At 37.1% G+C, this 23,204-nt stretch overlaps 1 protein-coding gene across 1 annotated transcript; it reads right to left on the reverse strand.

Moving 5' to 3' along the window:
- Positions 1–297: 297 nt before the first annotated feature.
- On the reverse strand, positions 298–22,946 carry DIPK2A (divergent protein kinase domain 2A). The gene is made up of 3 exons (XM_059920155.1): positions 21,713–22,946; positions 5,987–6,290; positions 298–3,196 (listed from the first exon to the last, which is right to left on the reverse strand). Exons 1-3 carry the CDS (start codon positions 22,367–22,369, stop codon positions 2,865–2,867), a joined length of 1,293 nt encoding a protein of 430 aa, XP_059776138.1. The 5' UTR covers positions 22,370–22,946; the 3' UTR covers positions 298–2,864.
- Between the last annotated feature and the right edge of the window lie 258 nt (positions 22,947–23,204).

Below are 23,204 nucleotides of genomic sequence, written 5' to 3' on the forward strand. Positions count from 1 at the left end.
AAATTAGTATAACCACAGTTTATTATTGTTCATTATATTATTCTCTTGTATACATCTGAAAAATTCCATAATGCAGTTCTCTATCCCATCTTAGTAGTAAAAGTTTAAAAAGTCACCAACTACTACAGAAAAACAGAAGAAAACAAACATACCTTAAGTTCAGATCACACCCAACCAGATAGTTTCTGAAAATTATATCAAAATATATGCAAGAGAAAAAAAAAAACTTATCTATATAACCCCACTTTCCATTCAAGAAAAAGCTGTATATTTGAAGTTAAGAGATAGTCTGAAAAGTGTGATTCTTAAAGTATTCTTTATTAAGATCATTAAAAGTTGTAGAAACAACTTTCTATTATAAAGGCACAGGGAGACAGTTCTGATAAAATATTCAAATTAAGCAGTAACTTACAGTACAAAAGACAATTTTAATGCACATACAAACCCCAAATGTCTGATTCAAAAATATTTTACTGCGTCTATTAATGGGCAATGATTAAAAATATAAATTGCTGCTGTATAATAAATATCTGATAGTGAACATCTTGATAGCAAAGTGAACAAAATATTTATTGCTTTTCACATACATATTTTTCCCTGTAATTTTAAATTCCTAATTCTTTTACTATCTTCTCCTCAACTTTTCCAAAGATAAAAGAAATTACACATAATCTCATGGGGGAAATGGTAGTTATAAAAAACTACCTCAAGTTGCAATCACTGCTGGCAGTGTTTTCTCACTTCCTGTTCTGCAATCACAATCACTCTTCCAAAAAGTAAGATAAGTGTCTGCTAAACCACAGAAAGACAACTCCTCTAATGACTGGCATTCTAAGGTTTGTAATGAATACTTATCAAATATAAAAGGTGCTCCATTTTGAAAATGTGTATTTTATTTGAAGTTTTGAATAAGAGGCGAATGTTTGACAAGTAATTTTACCTACTCCCCTCAAAAGTTTTCCAAAGTTGTAAAAAGTCAGCTTAGTAAAATTTCCAGCACTTAAATATTTCTTTGAGGGCTAGTTGATATATGTAATGTACTGACGTATAAAACTTAACTTTATAACGAAGAGACCTTAACCTTCTTCTAGTTTTTAAACTGGGATTAACTTTATTGATTTCCTCCTGCTCTTTTTGTAGCAACCCAGTTGTAGATGGTACAGGTAGAACTTCCATCACAACAGTAAGATAACGTGAAAGCATCATCCCAATTTAATGAATGCTCTTTCAACTTAAGAAATACCCACATTAAAGTCTATGATAATCATTTTAAAGTTACTTAACCATATGTCATGTTCAGACAGTGTGTAGCAGCTAGTAATGTACCTGGCACAGAGTTGATGCTCAATAAATAGTTGCTGAATGAATGAAAAAGAAAAGAAAAATTTGGCTTTGGTTGTGCATATTTTAATCACTTTCTGATTAGAATAAGGTCAGTCTAGAACTAAATACTGCACACTACACCAAACTTTGCGGTAAACAAAAGTTGTAATTTCAAACAGAAAAATATCACCTACGTTAGCGATAGATAGCCAATTTATAAATATATTGTAACTTTAAAATAAACAGCCCACAGAAATCTTACACGTTTAACTTTTATCCATATACTTAAATTTGATGTTTTTTATGGTTAACAATTGGGTAATGAAGATCAAGTTGGACAGACTGGCTAAACCTGTCTGCTTTACAGTAAGAATTATTAGTCCATCAATAAATAAAAAGTTATGATGCCATATTAAACTCAAACAATGACTACCACGTTGACTTTTGCAAAACTACCAATGAATAAAAGGTACGACATCTTTAAGTTACATATGTTTGGAAGCAGTAGCTTGACTTTTCAATGTAAAAGAATAATCAGGAAGATATGAATTTAATAATGACAGAGTTGAAGTACTGGGAGTAGGACAGTAAAAATAGGTAGGTGACCAATTTAAAAATCTAACCATAGGACTAGGTCTAATATTTCTTTGGCATATGCATTACTATCCTGGAATAGTTAGCATTTAAAAAATACTGGGTTTTTTTTTTTTCCCTCAATCAAATTAACATCAAGGTATAGGTTGCTAGTATACTCTTAAAGCCTTTTGAGGGACAAAAATGACATTTTGCAACATATGCCAAAGTTCATGTTTAGTGTACACTTATAATTTATTGGCATAGAGGGATGTAACTGTTAAACAACCTTAAATGATCTCATGCAATGGTGAAACCACAGAAAGTGGGAAGAAATGTATTTACATAATAAAATATTCAGCTTTCTGAAAAAACAGTAAACCTGGGAATCCTGCCCTAACAGTAAATGTGTACCACACAGCACTGAATGAAAACTAGCCCAGATGTAAATGAATACCTATAGTAACCTGAATGTGTAAATTTAATTAAAAACATAAAAATGGGGAAAAAAAAACCAAACCTACACATCAGAAGGAAAAAGTAGCCTATAAAACAGGCCAATCTAACTTGACATTCAAAGTAAATACAAGAGATTCACAAAATCATGATCATAATGCAAACTAAGTCAAGTACCAAGTACCCTTTGATACACAAGCCAACATAACTATCAGACTCATTTCCAATAGCTTAACCATACTCATTAATCCAGTCAGGCATTCAGGGGGTAAAGCAGTTAACGATAGCTCAAGCCTCCAAAGTGTAAGAACAAACTTATTTGCAGAAGCATCATGTGATTTTTTGAAATTATGTCTTACTTTGATGGATGTTAACATTGAGATCTATCAGTGCAAGTTTATCATCCTCTGAATGTATTACCTCCAAATTTCATTTTTCCAGATAAGTTTTGGTGGTTTCGTTTTAGCCAGTGCTATTTAAATGAAGAAAAGCAAAGAAAAGTTCACCATAGACTACCTCACATTGTTACTTAATTGTGCTAGATATTCACGCAGTTCTTTTGCAGCCTGGAATCTGCCATAGCGCTTCTTTGGGTTGGCGCACTCATCCAGCAAGGCCTCTAGTCGGCCATCTTTGGCAATTTCACTTGGTGGATCATGAAGCAGTCCTCCAGAGGTGCCACGCCAGGTGGCATGTCTGGATAAGAGGTTCTGACAAACAGCATAATAATTGTGGTCCACAGTGGCACGAGCACAAAGAATTTCTTTTGAAAATGATAAGCAAGCTTCCTTATCACAGTCATCAAATTTGCTTTCATACCATACATCCCAATTTTCAGGTTTATCTGTGAAAAGGGAAAAAGGAGAAAGAGAAAAATACATTTTAAGAGAGTTTATTGTTTCCCAAAATGTAACATTTGACTAATTAACACAGTATTTGTTCTTAAAATTGTGTAACATTAAACATTTAAATATATTAATTTATACACAAATGTTTATTAGGAGTCCACCAATGCCAGGCAGAAGGATCGGACAAGGTCCCTGCTACTAAGAGGTTCAGCGTAGAGTGAAACTCTCCATGATACAGAGAAAGTGCCACACAGAAGTATGACATAGTGCGACGTGAGTACAGAGGAAGCAGTACCTGTGCCTGGGGCTGCAGAAAGCTGCACAGAGGAGAACAACTGATTTAGGTCTTGAAAGATAAGCAAGTCTGAAAAGCAAAGAGGGAAAACAGCATGCTAGGTCCAGGGTACAGTATGTACGAAGGCATGGATTTAAGGGATTGGTCCAGCTGGTTCAGGAAACAATAAATTCACTGTGGTTAGAGCATGAGACAGATAACTGGGGAGGAGGTACAGATAAGGCTAGAAAAGAGTCTGTACCTTGGATGGTCATGACCATGATTTGTCTAATAGAAATGTAAATCTGGGCTGAAGACTGGAGGGACTAAGATGGTCCAGGAAAAAAAGCCAGACTGTAGAAACATTTGAGACAAAAATTAACAGGGAAGTGTATGAGTAAAGTCTGAGGTTCTAACTAGATGACAAGATAGACACTATTAACATAATGTTAATATTTTATACATAAATACAGAGTAACATAAAGTAGCTGTGAGGTATTCAGTGGAAAGGTTCATTCAAGAAACTAAAAGGCCACTGCAGCTGAAGCATTAAGGGCAGTGGAGGGATGTTAAAAATGAAGCAGAACAGCTCCAAGTCACACAGATTGTTCTCTTGTAAGGAGTTCAAATTTTACTCGAAGAACCATGGGAAGTCATTAAAAGCATTAAGCAAAGGAGTGCTAAGATCAGATTTATGTTTTAAAAAAGGAACTACCTGAATAGAAGGAAACCAAAGGAGGAAAGAATTTCAGAAAGTTGTTACTAATCAGTCACTTCACGAATTTGCCAATTGGGTGCTTGCAGATGGTAATGCAGTCTTCTAAGTCAGGTTTAATGGGCTGAGAAATGAATGGAGGCTGAGGAAGCAGAGACAGGCAGTAAGCAGTACTTTTAAAAATGCTGGGAAAGCAGAAAAGAATCTTATGCATACTTGTTTTGGGGAAGGTAAGAAAAATTGGATTTTATGGAGGAGGGTGGAAAGTTGAAGAAGATAACTGATGCAACAATTTCTCAAGGAAGGATCTATTCTGTTTGAAAAAAATGAATGTGTATTGTTTTTACTAGTTTAGATGATAAAGGGAAGGACATTGAGGGAGTTGCCACAACAAAATCACAATTTCCCTGTAAAGGTCATTTACAAGAGTTCAGAAAAGAGGGTGAATAACTAAATATGGCCTTTTGCAAAGTGTCTATTTAGACAGCCCTACCATGAGACATTTGAAAAGAATTAGCCAGAGCTAAAGTAGCACTGGAGCAATGCTCACTGTATGAAATGCGAGAATACAGAAGCTATATTGTATTCATTCAAGGTCAGGAATTAGTTGGTATAAAACTGTAACATGTATTCCAGGAATGCCCACATTAAAAAAAAATTACAAAAATATTATTTTTACGAATACTGGAATAAAAGTGTTTTAAAGTTTAGGCAAGTTGCACAACTCTGAATATAATAAAAACCACTGAATTGTACACTTTGAAAAAGAAAAGCATGGTGTAAGCTGCTATAACATTCACAAATGTAGGAAGAGATAAGTAGGAAATGAAGCACTCCAGAGCATGGCATCCACTCCCCATGAAAGGATCTACATGGCAGGTCAAGAAATGATCAGAAAGTAGTTTCGTGAGTATGGAATCAGATCAAGGCATTGAGAAAAATAAAGTATTTAACAAGATCAAGCTGATGTAAAAAATATAAACCTAATAGACTGCTGTTACATTCACTGCATTCCGTAGGTGCCACAAATTTTTGGTCTCTTCATCAACAGACCCCCACATGACACGAGGGGATTAAGAATACAAGACCTTCACCATGGAATAACAACCCTTCGGGATTTTTTTTTACTAAGTACGTTAGTTATAGAACTACAGGCTTTGTCCCTGAAACTTTAAAATTCCTATGACACTTAATTTTCAAAACACTTGAGCCATTCTGCCCACCTATCCTTTGAAGAGCTCATAAATAAACGGAGAGCAAAGTTTTGGACGAGACGTAATAATGTCAAACCAAAGTTAGAGATCTGCAGTGCTAGGAATCATCTAAATGGTTAAAAAGAAAAAAAAAAAAATCACTGAAGGGAACTCACAGAACAATGAAACACAGAATATCACTGTAAGAGATTCCACAGAAAAATATGGACTCCACAAAAGCAGTATAGTCTCTCTGGTAGCCTTTAACTATATAAAAACTTAATTTTGCATTAGATCCTAAACCACAGCATAAAGCAGACAGTATGAAAAAGACATGTGTGTACACACACACACACACACACACACACACACACAGACAGTATATCTGCATCCATTTGAACCTGAAGGATATTTTCTAAATAAGGACAAACTGTGACTAAGAGTACAAGCTTAAGTATAATAAATCAGAATTTGTTTACTGATACTGGTCAAATAAAACAAAGAAAGATGCAAGGTTGCCCTCTAAGGAGGAAATTAAAAGTTTGCTTCACATAAATGTAAACATTATTTTGACATAGAGAAAATCTAAAAGTTATATACTTACTTTGTCTAATTAACCTTTTGTCAGCAACCAAAACATTTTCAGCATCCACAATGATCACCTTTCCATCTCTAGGACCAACTGCAAAATTGTCAAAGCTGACGTCCAGGAGGTAGAGTGCAAATTCAAAGTCATTGTTTGTCAGCTGCTCTGCTATTTCCATTAATTGCCAAGCGAGGTCAACTCGTTTCTCCCATGGTGCATTAAAGTAACTCCACAGTTCTTCTCCAACATAATTTACAGCCACCATTCTTCCACAAGCTCCAAGATATTTTGCAAATGGCCAACCTTCATCAGATGGAAAACTCTACAAAAGAATTATCTTATTATAAGAGATTCTGATGAAGATATCCTAGGTCTACCCCAGATCCTCCGTAGGGATTTCTACTAGGTATGAGCTTGGATTTTCTTTTTATATTCAACAGTTCAATAGAGATCAACTTTTTTTTCTTTCTTTCTTGAAGTATAGTTGATTTACATTCAGTTATACATATATACACATTCTTTTTTTAAATATTCTTTTCCATTATGGTTTATCTTAGGATACTGAATATAGTTCCCTGTGCCATACAGTAGGATCTTGTTTATCCATTCTATTTGTAATAGTTTGCATCTGCTAACCCCAAACTCCCAGTCCATCTCTCCCCCACTCCTTCCCTTCCCCTTGGCAACCACATGTCTGTTCTCAATGTCTGTGAGTAACTTTATTTCTTCTTTAACTCATACCGTTACCATGGACGTGAAAATTTTTTAATAGATTACATCATAAAGCCAAAATAAAGTAAGTCTTTCTTATCAAAATCTCAGAACCAAATTGATCAACAAAACACAAGACACCTTCTTTATTACCAGATCTAAAAGTATGTATGCTTTCCTTTATCTTTTTGACTCCTGTAAGTACAATCAACCAATCCTTTCTTCTGAATGAATAGGACTGTAGGCCTATTAGCCAGCAAGTGTTTACCAGGCACCAGGCACTGTGTTATGCTGGAAATAAGAGTGAACTACATAGTCTCTAAAATAAAAATTTTAGAAGAAAAAACATATACCAAACAAATAATTATGAGTGTGGTAAGTGTCAGTTACTAAAAGGTGGGGCAGGTCCTAAGAAAGTCTTTAATAGGGGCCTTATCTAGTCCAGAGGAAAGCAGGTGTGGAATTCAAGAAGGATTCTTGGGAAGTATCTTCTATCTATACCCAAAGGTTGGTAAAGAGCAATCTGATAACCTACCAATGCAATCTCTACTGAAGTACCTCTGGTCCCAAGTTAGTCTTGCTTCCCTTTCCAGTGCCATCACATTGTCTATTCACCTTAAACCCAACTTCAAAATTATTTATTCTCCTAATCTTGGCAAGATTTTCTAATGGATTTTATAACTACTAGGAAGATTAACAACCTAAAACAAAAATCTTCCAGGATCATGAACAAGTCATTTTCAACCTAAGTAAAATGGCAGGCTTATTCTAAGGTACTCATTCTCCAAAGCTAAAACACCCAACTACAAGATGAGCAATGGAGTGCAAAAGGGTGAGAAGTATTGTTTTAAACAACTTTTTAGAAGATCACATGACCAGAGGTGTTTTTTAAGAGGCATTTTTCAGTCTAGTACCTTTCCTTAAATTGGGGGAAGAAATTATATAAAGATGATGTTTACACAAACTTCAGGGGAAACAAAGCAAAACACTACAGAATATAAATGTAGCCTACTTCTATTGCTAAAAATTGAACAATCTACATACAAGAGCTGGAGATGAGGCTCTTCTTGGGCCTCTCAAGAAAAGTAAGTAATTTTACCCTGAGCTTTTATAAAATTGACAAAACTCAATAATACCCTTACATTAAAACTTTTATCAACTTTAAAACAAAAAAGATTTTTAGAACCAAACTTCATCCATAATTACCTATGTTCATTTGTGTTTCCTTTCAACTCTATCAATGTACAATAACTGTATTTGTTCTTGGTACATATACCTTTTTTTCTTTTAAATTTTAAGATCTGGAGTTTTGTGATAAAATACTAATTATGTAAATTAAAAATTTAGATATGATAGTATGAATCTTTAAATATAGTAAATGAATTGATTCAATTTTGTTCAGAGACAATATCTACTGATTCTTCAATAATCAGAGGAAAGTACATTTTTAATCTTATTACCTGAGATTTTAAAATTTCTTGTGGGCAATGGGAAGAGTGACAGATTGCTCATGTCCAATGTGACATGCAAAAACTGCTAACCACATGTTATTTTCAACCTTTCCTCCCAACTTAAAATACCTCCATAACCTTGAAAGTTTATTTAGACAAAATGATTACAAAAGATTTAACTATTTCATGTATAAAACCTGACATATAAATGAAAGCACTGAAAATAAGTAAATATGTGAGATTACATAGTTTTGTCGTGCAAAAAGTAAACGAAAAAACTCCTCCATACACTATTGGTATATTATTCACATGCCATATTGTAGAACAGATACAAACATATCTTTGTGAAAATAAAATGGTCTTTGACAACAGGAGAAAAGGGAACCCTGCCAACCTCTGCACATGTACAAATGCCTCCTTGTTTTTGGAGGCTTTCCAACTGGCAAACGACAGTCAGATATACACTTCATTACTCAAGTCCCTCATGGAAGATGATAAAATATATGAACAAATGTCATACTGAGCAACTTTACATTCATACAGTAATTTCTGACAACCTTAATTGAAATCCTGTTATACCTCATTTTAAGAAGAGCACTACAATTCTTTCATACAGTTTGCTACCTAATCTTTTGGAAGAACTTTAACAAATGAATTCACATCACTTACTCATGAGAAGAATGTTCATTGTGTAGTCAAAATAGTCAGACTTCATTAATGAGAACAGTATTCTATTCAGCATTCTATTGAAAATGCTTCAAGGAAGCCAAAATATTTATAATTTGTATTTAAAACAATTCTGGCTTAGAATCAAATTACCATGATGAAGGAGAGTTTGAGAGACAAACTTTTAAGAGGTTACTGCTTGGATTTATTAAATATATCAAGCAATAAGAAACACAACTTCTGACTTCCTGACTACCCAACTCCCACAGTGCACAAAACACAGTAGCTAGGATAAGAAGTATACTGCTGAGGTCCACATTTTTTTTCTTTAAACAAAATCTTAAAATCAGATTTTCAAACTGCGTAGCACAACAGGCACACAATTTAAAGTAACCTGAAATAAAATGCGTGTATTTCATTTTTACTTCTATTTTTACTTAATTTTTTTATTGAAGTATAGTTGATTTACAATATTGTGTTAGTTTCAATTGTAAAGCACAGTGATTCAGTTATACATGTATACCCTTTTTCAGAGTCTTTTCCCTTATAGGTTATTACAAAATATTGAGCATATTTCCTGATGCTATACAGTAGGTCCTTGTTGGTTATCTATTTTATATATAGTAGCGTGCACATGTTAATCCCAACCTCCTAATTTATCCCTCCCCCCCTTCCCCCCTTTGGTAACCATAAGTTTGTTTTCGAAGTCTGTGAGTCTCCTCTTGTTTTGGAAATAAGTTCATTTGTATCTTTTTTTTCTTTTTTAAAGATTCCACAAGCAATATCAATATGACATTTGTCTTTCTCTGTCTGGCTTACTTCACTTAGTATGATAATCTCTAGGTCCATCCATGTTGCTGCAAATGGCATTATTTCATTCTTTTTTATGGCTGAGTAATATTCCATGGTGTATATATACATCTTCTTTATCCATTCGTCTATTGGTGGACATTTAGGTTGCTTCCACATCTCGGCTATTGTAAATAGTGCTGCAACGAACACTGGGGTACATGTATCTTTTTGAATTTATGGTTTTCTCTGGATATATGCCCAGGAGTGGGATTGCAGGATCATATGGCAACTCTTATTTTTAGTTTTTTAAAGAACCTCCATACTGTTCTCCATAGTGGCTGCACCAATTTACATTCCCACCAACAGTGTAGGAGGGTTCCCTTTTCTCCACACCTTCTCCAGCATTTGTTTGCAGATTTTTTGATGATGGTCATTCTGACTGGTGTGAGGTGGTACTTCATTACAGTTTTGATTTGCATTTCTCTAATAATTAGAGATGCTGAGCATCTTTTCATATGTCTTTTGACCATCTGTATTTCTTTGGAGAAATGTCTACTTAGATCTTCTGTCCATTTTTTATTGGGTTGTTTTTGGTTTTTTCTGATATTGAGCTGTGTAAGAAAATGTGTGTATTTTACAGGATTATTTACTACTGAAAAAATGTTTACAAACACTTTTCATGTGAAGGAAAGAGTCTTTAAACCTGGAATGGTTTAAATTCTAATTGGATTGGAGGCACTCCAATTAACTGTTCAGGGCTTTTCATCAGGCTTGAATGTATATGTCATAAAGTGTAGTATGTGAAGTTTTTATAACTATTAGTTTAAGATTACACAAAGGTACATAATAGTTACAAAACAATATATTTACTACTCTATTACTGTTTTTTTTTATATTAAGTGGGTGACTACCCAAAGAAAGTCTACAGAGTATTACTACCAATTTAAAAATTAAAAATGGAAATTTAAGTATCACGTCAAACATGCTTAACTCTAAGATTTAAAGCAACATTAAATGCCTTCACTGTTAATTTACATAATAAAAAGTACTGTGAATATGAAACCTAAGATAAATCATCATGTCTAGGTATCTTTTAGCTTAAAGCCAAGGTTTCGGAAACAAACAAAACCACTAGGATCATCTTCATTTTATGAGAAAATAAAATGAAGGTGACATAAAACATATATAATCAATAAAGAAAAAATTTTAATATTTTATACTCTTTAAGGTATATAATATTTCATAAAATTTCTATATTTAAAGGGTAAAACAGTATATGAGCAGAATAATGGACTTGATATCACAAGTCTAGCTTTTGAGTTCCACCTTCACCTCTGCATCTCACTAGCTGTGTGATGGTGGCAGAGCCAAACTTTTTAGAGCTTTAGTCTCTTCCTCTGTAAAACTGGAATAATATTTGCCCCATATTCATCAGGGCAATGTAAGATCAAAGAAAAAAGTATGAAATGTACAATTTACTACTGCTTTATAAAGAATTGCTTACCAAAACATTTTTATACTTCCTGTTTAAATCTTCCTATTTATATAAGTCCAGACATTCATCAATAGAGATGCTTGTTTGCAAATCACCTACTGAAAGGCATCTACAAATAATGAACACCTTCCAAACGCAGCCAAGAACGACTAAACTAGAAATCTATCTTCACTGTCCTCTAGTAGTTTTTAATTTACAAAGGAATGTATAAATTAGTTACCAAACTTTAAAAAGGCTCAATGCTATGAGAAATGTATAGGGCACCCACAAGCACTAAAAATATAAAAAATTTAAAACTTGGTAATATGTATAAACACAGCATTGTTATTTGATTTTCATTTATAATAGGTAAGCACCACAAAGTAAATTCTAAATGCTGATATAACTATCACCTATCTATTGATCAAAACCAAATGTCACGACACTTTATGTGACCAATAAATGGTCATGTGAAATCTAAGAATTCTAGATTTGGAGGGTACCTGAGTTGTAAATACAGTTCAACTTTATCAGCATAGTTTAAGTGATTTGCCTCAAGTCACACAGGTAGTTAAGAGGTGAACTCAGGCTAATACAACCCCTCAATCCAATATTCCTCTGTTTCAGAAGTTTTCAGATTTTGGAAAGGTTACAGTACGTATATTTCATACTCATATTATGCAACGCCTCAAGGAGAGTCTGGGGTAGCACCTCACAAGAAAACATATTACACTGCAAAAATACTACAAGCTTATTCATCCTAAGAGGGATAAAGCACATAAATTACCTCGTGTTTTCACATTTGTTTGTTTTTAATTTGACGAAACCTACTTTTCTTCAGATTTTTAAATTTGGAATTACAGATAAGGGATTGTAGGTCAACCCACATTTCATTGAGTACTACAAGCAGCTGGAGTAAAAGGCAGTGAGACAGTTACTGTGGAATGAAAAAATACAAATCTTGAATTAAAAAATCCTAGATCTAGCCTAACTCCATCATGAAATGTTAAGTAAAGAGCTGTAAATAAAACATAGTCCCTATTCTAAGGAAGGCTTTTTAGCCTGAGTTAGGAAGACGATTATTAAACATATATAAGTAATAAATTATGGAATTTGTTGCAAATCACAGAAAAGTATACAATATGTTGAGAAAGAAGAGTAGGGACCTATTTTAGATGGTGTGGCAAAGGGCAGTCTCTCTAAGGAAGTGCTACTTAGGGAGAGATCTAAAGGATGAGTATAATATTACGTAGACTGGGGATGAGGCAGTTTAGAATGTTGGAGGCATATGTTAGAGCCAGAAACTGTCCTCTCAGAACTGAAAAGAGTCCAAAGCAGCTGCAGTGAAATGAGGAGGGAATTGCTTGAGGTAATGGAGTCTGGAGAGGGAGGTAGGGATCAGATCACGTTGGGACTTACAGAACAAAACACAAACTCCTCAACATGGTCCACATGCCATGAAAAAACAAAGTATGTGTCCAAGCCTTAACATTCAGAAACATCTTACTTACTGGAGTTAGTCAATATCCTGTGGTATATAACATCATTCCGAAAAACAAGTTTTTATAATATTACAATATCCTTTAATCAATAGCCATTGTCCTACCAGATTAATTAGGTCATTTTATTCTATTATGTCAGAACACAGTCCCCAAAAAAGGAGATATGGGATGTATAAGAAAAACTGATAGAACAAAGTAAGGTCAACTCTAAAGAGTTTGTGTTCTATTATCTTTTTCTCTCCTTACATGACCAAAAGTAGAGTTTGCATACTAAGTTTAAAAGATCCGAATTCCTTTCATACAAAAAACATAAAATATTTTATAGCCATTTATTATCTCACAACATTCCATTAAAAGGAATATAACTTTGCAGTTCGCCTAAGAAGGAAATGTGTTACAAGACTGGCTCTTTTTTTTTAAAGGAGAAAATTCCTAGTAAAAAGACACTGACTTGAAAAAAAAAAATCCATTAGTAGTCAAAACATGCAATCTAAAATCTAGTTAATAGGTTTTCTAAAGAAGAATTGGCATTTCTACACGTACACGCAAATTTAAACTTGAGAACATTTTTAGAAAGTAAATTATTAAAAGCATAGAAAATGCTTAAAGGTTCAATTTGAGCTTCAAAATTATTTTTAAAAGCCAAAATTTGAACAAAATCCCATTGTAGTAACGCATGTTGTAACAGCTGTTCATAGAGATTAGTCAAATGCGCTGGTGACAGACTAATGTGTTCACAGTTTTGTGAACTGTCTGGAGGGAAAATACAGTAAAATTACTGGGATGATTTAATGGTTACCTAATATTTGATAAAATTTCTCTAAGACCTCAGCTTCTTAATTTATACTGCCCAATAGTGGCCAAAATCCATTGCAAATACTGTAGAATCTTAATAATCTCAAGATTTTCAAGTCACAGGCTATGTTCCATTTATTTCATTAAATAATTTTCTGAATGCCATTTCCACCCACCTAGAATTCCAACAATATTAAGCAATGCCTTGAAAATAGCATGGTTGTGTTATTTCACTGAATATCATGTGCAACAGCTGTATCTAAAATTGGAAACTAATGTCAAAACACATCAAAAACAAAAAATCTACCAAGTTTAACAGAAATAACTCATCTTTTAGAATGAGTAGCTTAAGAAATGCTCTCCCACACCAAAAAAAAAAAAAAAAAAAAAAAAATCACTTGGCCACAAATTTTAAATGTAAAATTTTAAATATATAAATATTTAACTATCTCAACTGACCCTTTCTTACCTCATGAGAACCAGCAACTGTGATCCATGTTTCTAAGTGGAAAGATATACCTAGAAACACTATACTCAAATATTTACTTTCAGTAAAACAAAATGTCAAATAAAGAAAAAAATAAAAAGATATAAGCAGCTTCTTTTGGATCCAATAACCTACATTACTTTCTTTAGTCAAGACCTGATTTCTTTAAAAAGTCTGCCAACAGAACAATACTAACTTCCCCCCTTCCCTTTAAGTGAATTAACACAGCCCTTCAGAAGTAAAGCAAAATACCTGCTAGGAACATACTATCTCTGCATTAAATACTTGGTGCCGGGTTTTAGATTTGTATTCCTGTTGTCTTAACTTTATCATAGCCAAAACAAAACTCTTGGTTCCCCCTACTCCAACAGCCATTCCTTCTCTGGGCTTCCTCATCAACAGTTGCTCGGACCAAAAACCCTGGAGGTATTTTATTTTTCTCTTTCCCTCATACTGTAACCCATCCCAACCATCAAGTCCTGTCAGCTATTTCTCCAAAACATATTGGGTCTAACAGCTTTTCATAACCTCAATTGCAACCACCTTAATACAAACCACCAAGCTTTCTCCTACAAACCAGTGCAAAAGCCTTTCTGATTGATTCCTGTCTTATTTCTTATAACCCATTCTCCACAAATCAGGCCCAACTAAAAACACTTCTACTGTTTCCCAGTGCTCTGAAAACAAAATTCTAAACTCATTAAGCATGTTCCCAAGGCCATACAGGATATGGACGTTGCCTACTTCTATGATCTTGTGTTCTACCATACTTTGCTACTCTCATGCTTGATCCTGTTGGGGCCTCCGAATTTGTCATACCTCTTGCTTAAAAACACTCTGCCCTCAGAACTTTGCACCACTGGCTTTTTCTCATCATTCGCACCTCAGCTAAAATGTCACTAAATTCTAACCACCAAATTTAAAATTCTATCCCCAATCCAATTCTCCATCATAGGAATCTGCTTTGTTCTTTTCATAGTATGTAAAATCTAAGATTACCTTGTTCTCTATTTGCTGCTCACATCTAATGCCCCAGAAAGCAAAGACTGCACAAACTGTGCCCTGGTGTGTCATCTTTACTGTACCCTAAGGGCATATAGGTCAGTTCCCAGTACTACGGAGCAATGTTACAGAATTCCTGTCAGATCTTTTCAGTTCACAGTTAAAATTCCAAATGAGCAAATTATGAAGACCCTGAAACATCAAACTTACCTCAAATAATAAATCTTTTAACATTCTGTCTCAGAGTCTAAGAATGTCTAGAAATAACCCAGACTTAACCTCTAGTTTTAAAATTATCATTCATCAATGTACTAAACAAAATTATTAAGCTTAATAATGATTTACAGAGAAAAATTAAACTATTTGCTTTGTATTAGTGAATCCTTACGAAAAACCATGTTTCATACAATATTCACTCTATTCATCATATGGGACAAATCCCTAACCCCCTTTTAATTACTATTCCAAAAAAACTATAGCCTGAAGCAGTAGCTACATAGGTATTTATGATGTGTGTATGTGTACGTAAGGGTGGTGACATTTGAACATTTGCCACAGGAAGAGTAAAATTTACATATTTCTAAGATATCAACACAGTGTACTAAGGAAGTTTATTACTATAGATGTCTAAAAATGGAATAAGCTGATTTGCAAAGTAATAATATACTGTAAAAAACTTCACAAATAAGGATATTTTGCGTATATTATCTGAATAATCCTATCCCCTTTAAAATAATCCTTTCGATCAGTATTAACATTCCCATTTTACTGAATAAAAAACTCAGGCTCTGAAACATTAAGTGACTTGTTCATTGCCACCCAACAACTTTGTGGTAGTACAGAACGCTACCTCAATACTGTCCTCACCACACCTCCTGGGCCCCCCCAAACCCCTACCTCCCAAATCTACGGGCAAAATCCCATTTATCCTCAGAATTCAATTCCTCTGTGAAATCTTCCCTGGTATCCATTCTTATGAAGACACACCCAGATGTCCCTCCCTAAATGAGTCATCTGACAGGGTGCACAATATCCTTTTTTTTTGTAGGGCTTATTATGATAGCATAATAACTAATGGTAATCAGCCATTTATATACCTACCTCCTACACAGCTAAGCTACTTAGTAGCTGCCTAGAAAGAAGGTTTCAATCCAAATGCCTTATAACAGACTATTTAGCAAATGAGGAAACAAAATTCAGTTCCTCTGACTCTAAGTCCAGGGCTATGTAAGTCCAAAGAGCTTCCAGGTATTTTACAGATAACTTCCTCCTATAATCTACAAAAAGACATAAAAATTGGACAAAAAATTTGATTACATAATTTAAAACCTTTCAAGGTCTATGACCAGGATGAATAACTATCCTCATCTTACACCAATAATTTACAGTCTCAAGACAGTTTATGATCATTTACTAAAGTTCATTGCATGTATAGGAAAAATGCAGGGCTTATATTCTAAGGCCATGTTAGTTTAATATATACAAAATGAGTGAAAAGTAAAGAAAGAAAACGTGTCAGCATTCTGTGAAGAGTCAGCAGCAATAACTGCAATATAGGAAGTAGACCAGAGACATAAGCCAGAAAATAAGAATAAAAACCAGCCTGATAAAAAAAAAAAAAAAAAAAAAAAAAAAAACCAGCCTGATGAGCCACTGAGAAACTGACCACCTATGTCCAGAAAGTAGATCCCCCAAAAGTAAGCTTTCTACCCCCCACCAACATACGTGAGGAATATGTGCTGATGCAAGCAATGGAAATAAGAGGGAAAATAGTTCAAAGATTAGACAAAAGTACAGAAAGGATCTCAGAACTAATAATAGTCAAAAGATATGAACATATCCAGAAAATAGGCTAGGGTGTCAAATGATTTTGCTCCACTGATCTGGAAGTGGTGCTTTCCTATGGGTGACTGTTTCTATAATCTTTCCAAAATAAAAGTCTCCTTTTTTGGACCTGAGTTACACAGATTTTATTGTTTGCTTTGTCAAGAAGCACAATCAAGTGTCAATGAAACCTCAGATAAAAAGCAAGAAAAACAGGAAAAAAAAAAAAAACCCTCTAGATTTAAGCTCATTCATTTATTAGATAAAAAGTGCTCTTCTCAGGACTACCTAGTCAGAACCATCTCTGAAGCCTAAATCGGGGAGTGCAGGAGTATGGTTACTACAGCAGCAGCCAGGAGGAGAGAAGGAGGTACCCTAAGGGCATATAGGTCAGTTCCCAGTACTAAACCCCAAGCCCTTAAACTGTGGCTTGAAAAGAAATTCCCGTGACAAAGTCTGGAACATCCTTTCTAGGTGCCAATACCCCACAAGACCTTTAGCTACCTTTAGCTCCAGATTTGTTTCCTTTAAAGGCAGTCTCAAATTTTGATTTGTTTTAATCTGATTTCATGTGTGTAAAAATTTGAGGCTAGGAAGACAAGCCTGAAACAGGACTATCTATCCTGGCCTCCAAACCATAGTAGGGATCAAGTACAAAAACCCCCAACCCCCTTTTATATGAGCTTAAACCCACCAGTTAAAATCAAGCTTAGAAGAAGAATAATTTCTCAAGTCGAGAGTTTGAGAGTCACAGGATGTTGGGGCTGAAAAGAATTTAATCCAGTAGTCTCACTTTATAGCTAAGTAAAGGGAGTCCCATAAAAAGTTTATCAACTGGTCCAAAGTAAGACAATTAGATAAATGGCCATAATCTTCTGTTTACATCAAAAACTGCATCTTAGTGCATCTTAAAAGTACATTCTTTTCCTATAGAAATTATTTTAAAGGACAAAAACAACAACATTCACTCAAAGTTTAATTATAAAATCCATCTTGTAATGTAGGAATGGAATAAATCAGTGCAATTAAAGATACGGTTGATATTCAGAATCATAACTATTTTTAAGGTGATTCATACTCCAAACAAGCTTCAAAACCACTAATCAAATGCACTGGCTAATTAAGTCACTTATTTAATATCTAAGCACTCTAATTATTGAGTGCTTACTATGCATGAGGCACTACATAAAATGCTTTCAATGTATTATATCATCTACAAGAATAGAAAAGTTTAAAATCTATAGCTTAAACAATGATAGTTACACACTGTAAATATTAAGGAAATCCCATTAAAACCATGATTCAGAAAATTTAAGACAAAGTTCTACAAATATAATAAAACAAATTCCCACCTCCTTGCCCCAAACAACCAAGAGCTTGCTTATTTCTATAAACAAGACCATCTTCACTATCTCCAAGTCATAACGTCAGAGAGACAGTTTGGGCCTCAGGAAATCCAGACAGCATTTTTCTCCCTCATACACACAATTTTTATAAATTCAAGGATAAGTAAGTACAAATACTGGTAGAAATTTTATCAGTAACAGAAAATATCCTGCTATCTTGCCAAATACTTCAACACCTCAATTTCTGACTATTCCAAAAATTCCATAGGAATATTATAAAGTTCCTCTCCACATTTTTTTCTGGTAAGATTAACATACTTGTAATTAAAATATACCTCTGGGTGAAGTAAAAATGTGAAGAGAAAAAGTAGAAAATAAAGATCCTAGCATTATCTTGTTGCTTGATGCTTATAAAAAATTTTTAGAAGATAATTCTATGGCAGAACAACTTTCCTTAGAATTAGATAACCTGCTGAAGGCTAGTAAAACTATCTAACAATGGGAAGAGAGTTGTACTTCTGTATCATTTCATATTGGGAAATCTATACTACAAATCTGTATAGCCTTACATAGGTAAGGTATGTCCATAACATATCTTGCAGACATTTAAGACCATTCATGTCTCCTTTCAAGGCATAACAGAAACTTCAGTTTGTTACTGTTTCTTAAAATCAGAAGATGCATGTTCAATGGGTTAAATTAATATATACTTTTCAGTTTTTTCTTTAGTACCTTATCAAAAGAGATTTTTAAATGTTTATTTTTGGAAGCATGTTTCCTACATTGGAACTTTTCTTAAGAATAGTTTGATGAATTCAATCCAAAAGACTTTTTCTCTCAAGTAGTTAATCTGGGGGCAATATAAGAAAAATCTACTTTGTTATCAACTGTCCAAAAATTCAATAAGTAGCTCCCTCTCCTGGAAAAAAAAAAAAAACAGAAAAGAAAAAAAAAAGCAAGTTCCTCTTCAAGGTGTAAAACACACACTTGTACCCTTAAAAATATTTTCTAAAAATACATGAACCCCAAAATATATAGAGAGCCAAATCTGTGTGAGTTTTTCTACCATTATCAATTAATATCCTAATACTACCATAAACAGCTATTAACAGTTTCACAGAAACCTGTATAAATACTAAAATTGTGTATGTCTGTCTAGCTAACAAAAAGTAATGAACATCATGATGTGACTTAGTGTATAACAATCTTTGTACTTGACCAAAGAATTTTGAGATTCCTTTCACTTCAGTGGTTTTATACTGTCATCAAATTTTAATTATATTGTTCATACTTAACTCATTAGTTTTTACCAAAGATTAAGTGGTTCTATAAAGTAAGTAGCAGCTCTATGAAGATCTTTTATTTAAAAATAAGTCTTCTTATTCCACTCGTTTGTTCAACAGTTTAAAAAAAAATACCAATGACTGACTGGTATTAAAGACCCCAAATTTATATTTCACACAGCATGTAAACAGCTATAGAACTAAATTAAAATTTCAAGTTACAAATATCACAGTCAACAATGTTGATACATATATTTCCTCACATACTGAAAACAAACTCTTATCCTATAACCCACCTAGCCACCTGCTCACTGCAATTGTGTCAAGTAAGCTTAAATTACAAAAATATAACTGATTTTTTTAAAAAGTTTTTTATCACTAAAGATGAAAACAGAAGAAGAAAAAGTTTAAGCGAAGAGTTCATCAGAAAACAAGATATACGTACACTTGACTGTCTCAACTATAAAGTAAACTGAAAATACCAAGACAACCTCAAGCTTCAAAAACATGTAAGTTTCCCAAATAAAGCAGATTTACCTTAGTGCAAATCAAATGTCAACGTTTCTCATATTAAAATGCCATACATTTATAGAACTGGATATACAACGTTCTTAAAATATTGGTTCTAATATAAGTAGAATTAACTGATAAAAACCTTTCAATATGCAGCCACTATTATAGTTGCAGAAAATGTGAATTACTAAGATAGCTCTTTACTAAATTTTTGGGTCCCAGAGAATTTGAGAGACTATCTGCTAAGCAAACCATACTGCTAGAGCTTTCTCCAGGGACTAACCTTGCTAACATAAACATCTATTTCTCAAAGAGAAAAAGCAGCTTAAATGGAAAAAAACTTTCAAATCAAATGTACGTATCATAAGTATGGACTTAAACTTTAGAGGCTGACTAGTTTTGGAACTACCGAATAATGTAATTTCTTCGAGGAAAGTTGAACCAGTTTTATATACCATTCACTGTTAAAGAGAGCAGCATTTAATATACAATCTGTACTTTAAATGACCCGTTACATACATCCTACGACGACTTAAAATTTACTACGGTTTTGTTGGAGGCAAAGTACTTATTTTGTGTTAAAATTATTTGGCTGAACTAATCAAACGATGCTGGTTTCTCTTAGTTAAGCTGGGCAGCGGAGAACTTGAGAAAAGCCAGCAATATAAATGAATACTGCACATTCCTATTCATGCACTTTAGATTAAAAAAAAATGCACCCCTGTAAAACGCCCCCAGCCATCAGCGACATTCTTAACAGCGCCGAAAGGGCGTGAAGTATTCAAAATTACTTGTGATTAATTTTACGTCATGTTTTTTTCCCCTTTGTATTTGAAATACAGCACAACTGGTATGGAAAATGAGCAAGGTAACTTTCCCTGCGGTTATCAGGCTAGATCAAAACCCCAACAGTTGCAACCACTATCCAAGGACACTGCACTAAAGGCGAGTGGGAATGTGGATAAACTCAGCAACTTTTCCCAAGGTAAACACAGCTTTGAGAGGTTTTGTTTTCTTTTTGGCTGTCACCACCGGTAAAAAGATCCCAACCTACTCCCCTAAAAGGCTCGTTTGGTTTCAAAATAAAGTCACGAAAGAACCAATAAGTCAGCTAGAAGAGAGATGACTCTCCTTTCCCAGTTTTCTAGCCCTGGCCTAACATTTCACCTTCCTGCAGCCAAATTACCGCATGAATAGAGCAGGTCACAGGATCAGGATGAAAATGTCCGTCTTGGCCTTAAAGCCTCGCAGCCGCAAGTCCAACGGACCTTACTTTTTCCTCTTTCTAATCCCACCCAAAGCACAGCTCGCAGACTGACCCCACCCCGGACCCCGGTCCCCATTCTCTGACCTCATCCTCCCGAGTCTGTCCCCAAATTGGCGGCCCCAGTGATGTGCCAGGTGAATGAGCTAAGTAATAAAACAAAGACAGACTTTGGGGCCGAAGTGAGGCCAGCCGCGCGGGGTGCTGAAGACGAGACCAGACGCGGTACACAAACACTGGAGAACTAAGAAAGGTCCAAGGGCTCGTGAACACACTGCGCCGCGGAAGCGCAAGCCCCGGCGGATCAAAGCAGAAAGGCAGGGAGGAGAGCCGAAAGAAACTCGGCGGAGAGACATTTTGCGAGCGTACAAGACGCGCTCCCTCTGGCGTTGAAAGATCCGCAGTCAGACCCGAGATGCGCCCGCGCCCAGCTGACAAGAGCAGACTCTCCAGCAGCCGGGTCGCCCTCCGCGATCCCTCACAGTGCCGGGGGCCCCCCAGCGCCGCCCCCTCCCCACGCCCGCCGCACAGGGTCCTGACTCGGCGACAGGCGCGGGCGGGGCCGCTTCTCAGGACTCCCGTTCCCCCGGCGGCCCTCCCGGCAGGACGCCCCCCGCCCGGGCTCCGCGCCTACCTGTAGCACCAGAGGCTCGGGGTTGAAGGCCAGGGTCAGCAGCAGCTGCATGCGCTCCGAGTCCTTGAGGTTGCGGAGCAGGAAGCTGCCCGAGTCCTTGGTCTCGGCGTAGCGGCGCACCAGGCGGTCGAGCAGACGCTGCGAGGGGCAGTGCACCAGGTCGGACCAGCCCTCCACCGCCTCCGGCGTGAGCAGCCGCACGTCGCCGTTAAGGCGCGCGAACTCGGTGCGGGGCATGGCCTGGAGCAGGTCGCAGCGGGGCCGGCCGGTGGCCCGCTTGCAGATGCTCTGGTCGAGCTGCGCCAGCTCGCGCTGCGAGCCGAGGCGCTTGAGGACCACTCGGCGGCGGCCGCCCTCACGGGGCTCGCCGTACTGCGCGAAGTAGACGTTCTTCACGTTGAGGAAGTCCAGCAGGCGCAGGCGGCCCCACGCCTCGAACACCACCTGCCCGTTGAGGAAGCGGCGGCACCAGCTCGTGCCGAAGCACGCCGGGCACTTATTGAGCTGCAGGAAGCGCCGGTCGGCCAGCTCGTTGCGCTGCCAAGAGGCGAGCAGCGACGGCGAGTGCAGCACCATCAGCACCAACAGGCTGCCCAGCGCCGCCAGCTTCAGCGAGCGGGACAGGCGGCCCAGCTTTGGGGGCACCAGGCGCCACATCCCGCCCGCCGCCCGTCCGCCCGCACCCGGAGGGCGAGGGCACCCCCGGGGCGCCCCCGCCGCGCCGAAACCCGGAGAGTGACTGGCAGGGGCCCCCGGGCGAGAAAAGGAGCGAGGGCGCAGGCTGGGGCTGAAGGTGGAGTAGGTGTGTTGAGAGAGAGAGAGAGAGAGAGACGGGGAGCGGGAAGGAGCCGACCGGAGCAGGCTGCGACTTCTCCCAGTCACTAGTCTCCACAACTCTCGAGCTCCCTCCTCCGAGCTCCCCGCCCTCCGACTCCGGCGGCGCCTCCTCCAAGCCAGTCAAGTTATACAGCAGCGGGAGGGGGAGGGAGCGCGGGGACCCGACGGCCGCGCGCCCGCGGCCGCCCGTGTGCGCGCACGCGCTCTTCTTGCTTGGGGCGCGAAAGCTGTTGCGCCGGTGGCCGCCCGTCGAGCGAATGGGGTCTCTAATAAGAGGAAAGGAGGGACTCACGGAAGGGGATGAGAAGCTGGAATGTCTCACACGAAAAGTAGCAACAGTGTAGGAAGGTGGGAAGGATGAGGTGCCCCCGTGTCCCTGACGCCGCATGCCCCAGTTCGTGCGCGCTGGCTCTCCTGAGGGAGGGAGAGGGGGGCCGGAGGGCGGGGCTGGCAGGGCGGAGCGAGCGCGTCGCGCACCGCCCGGAAAGCGTAAGCGCGGCCTCTCAGGGGCGGCTTTCGGGGGGGGGGGGCGGGGGGCGGCTCCATGGGGGCGGAGCTCGAGTTCTTTTGGAGGCGGGGTAAACTCGCGAGCTCCTGTGCTGAAATTACCTTTAGCAACAGTTACTCTTTTATGATTGTTGACTTTTACTGGGGC

This window comes from Balaenoptera ricei, chromosome 4, assembly GCF_028023285.1.
Source record: "Balaenoptera ricei isolate mBalRic1 chromosome 4, mBalRic1.hap2, whole genome shotgun sequence".
NCBI lineage: Eukaryota > Metazoa > Chordata > Mammalia > Artiodactyla > Balaenopteridae > Balaenoptera > Balaenoptera ricei.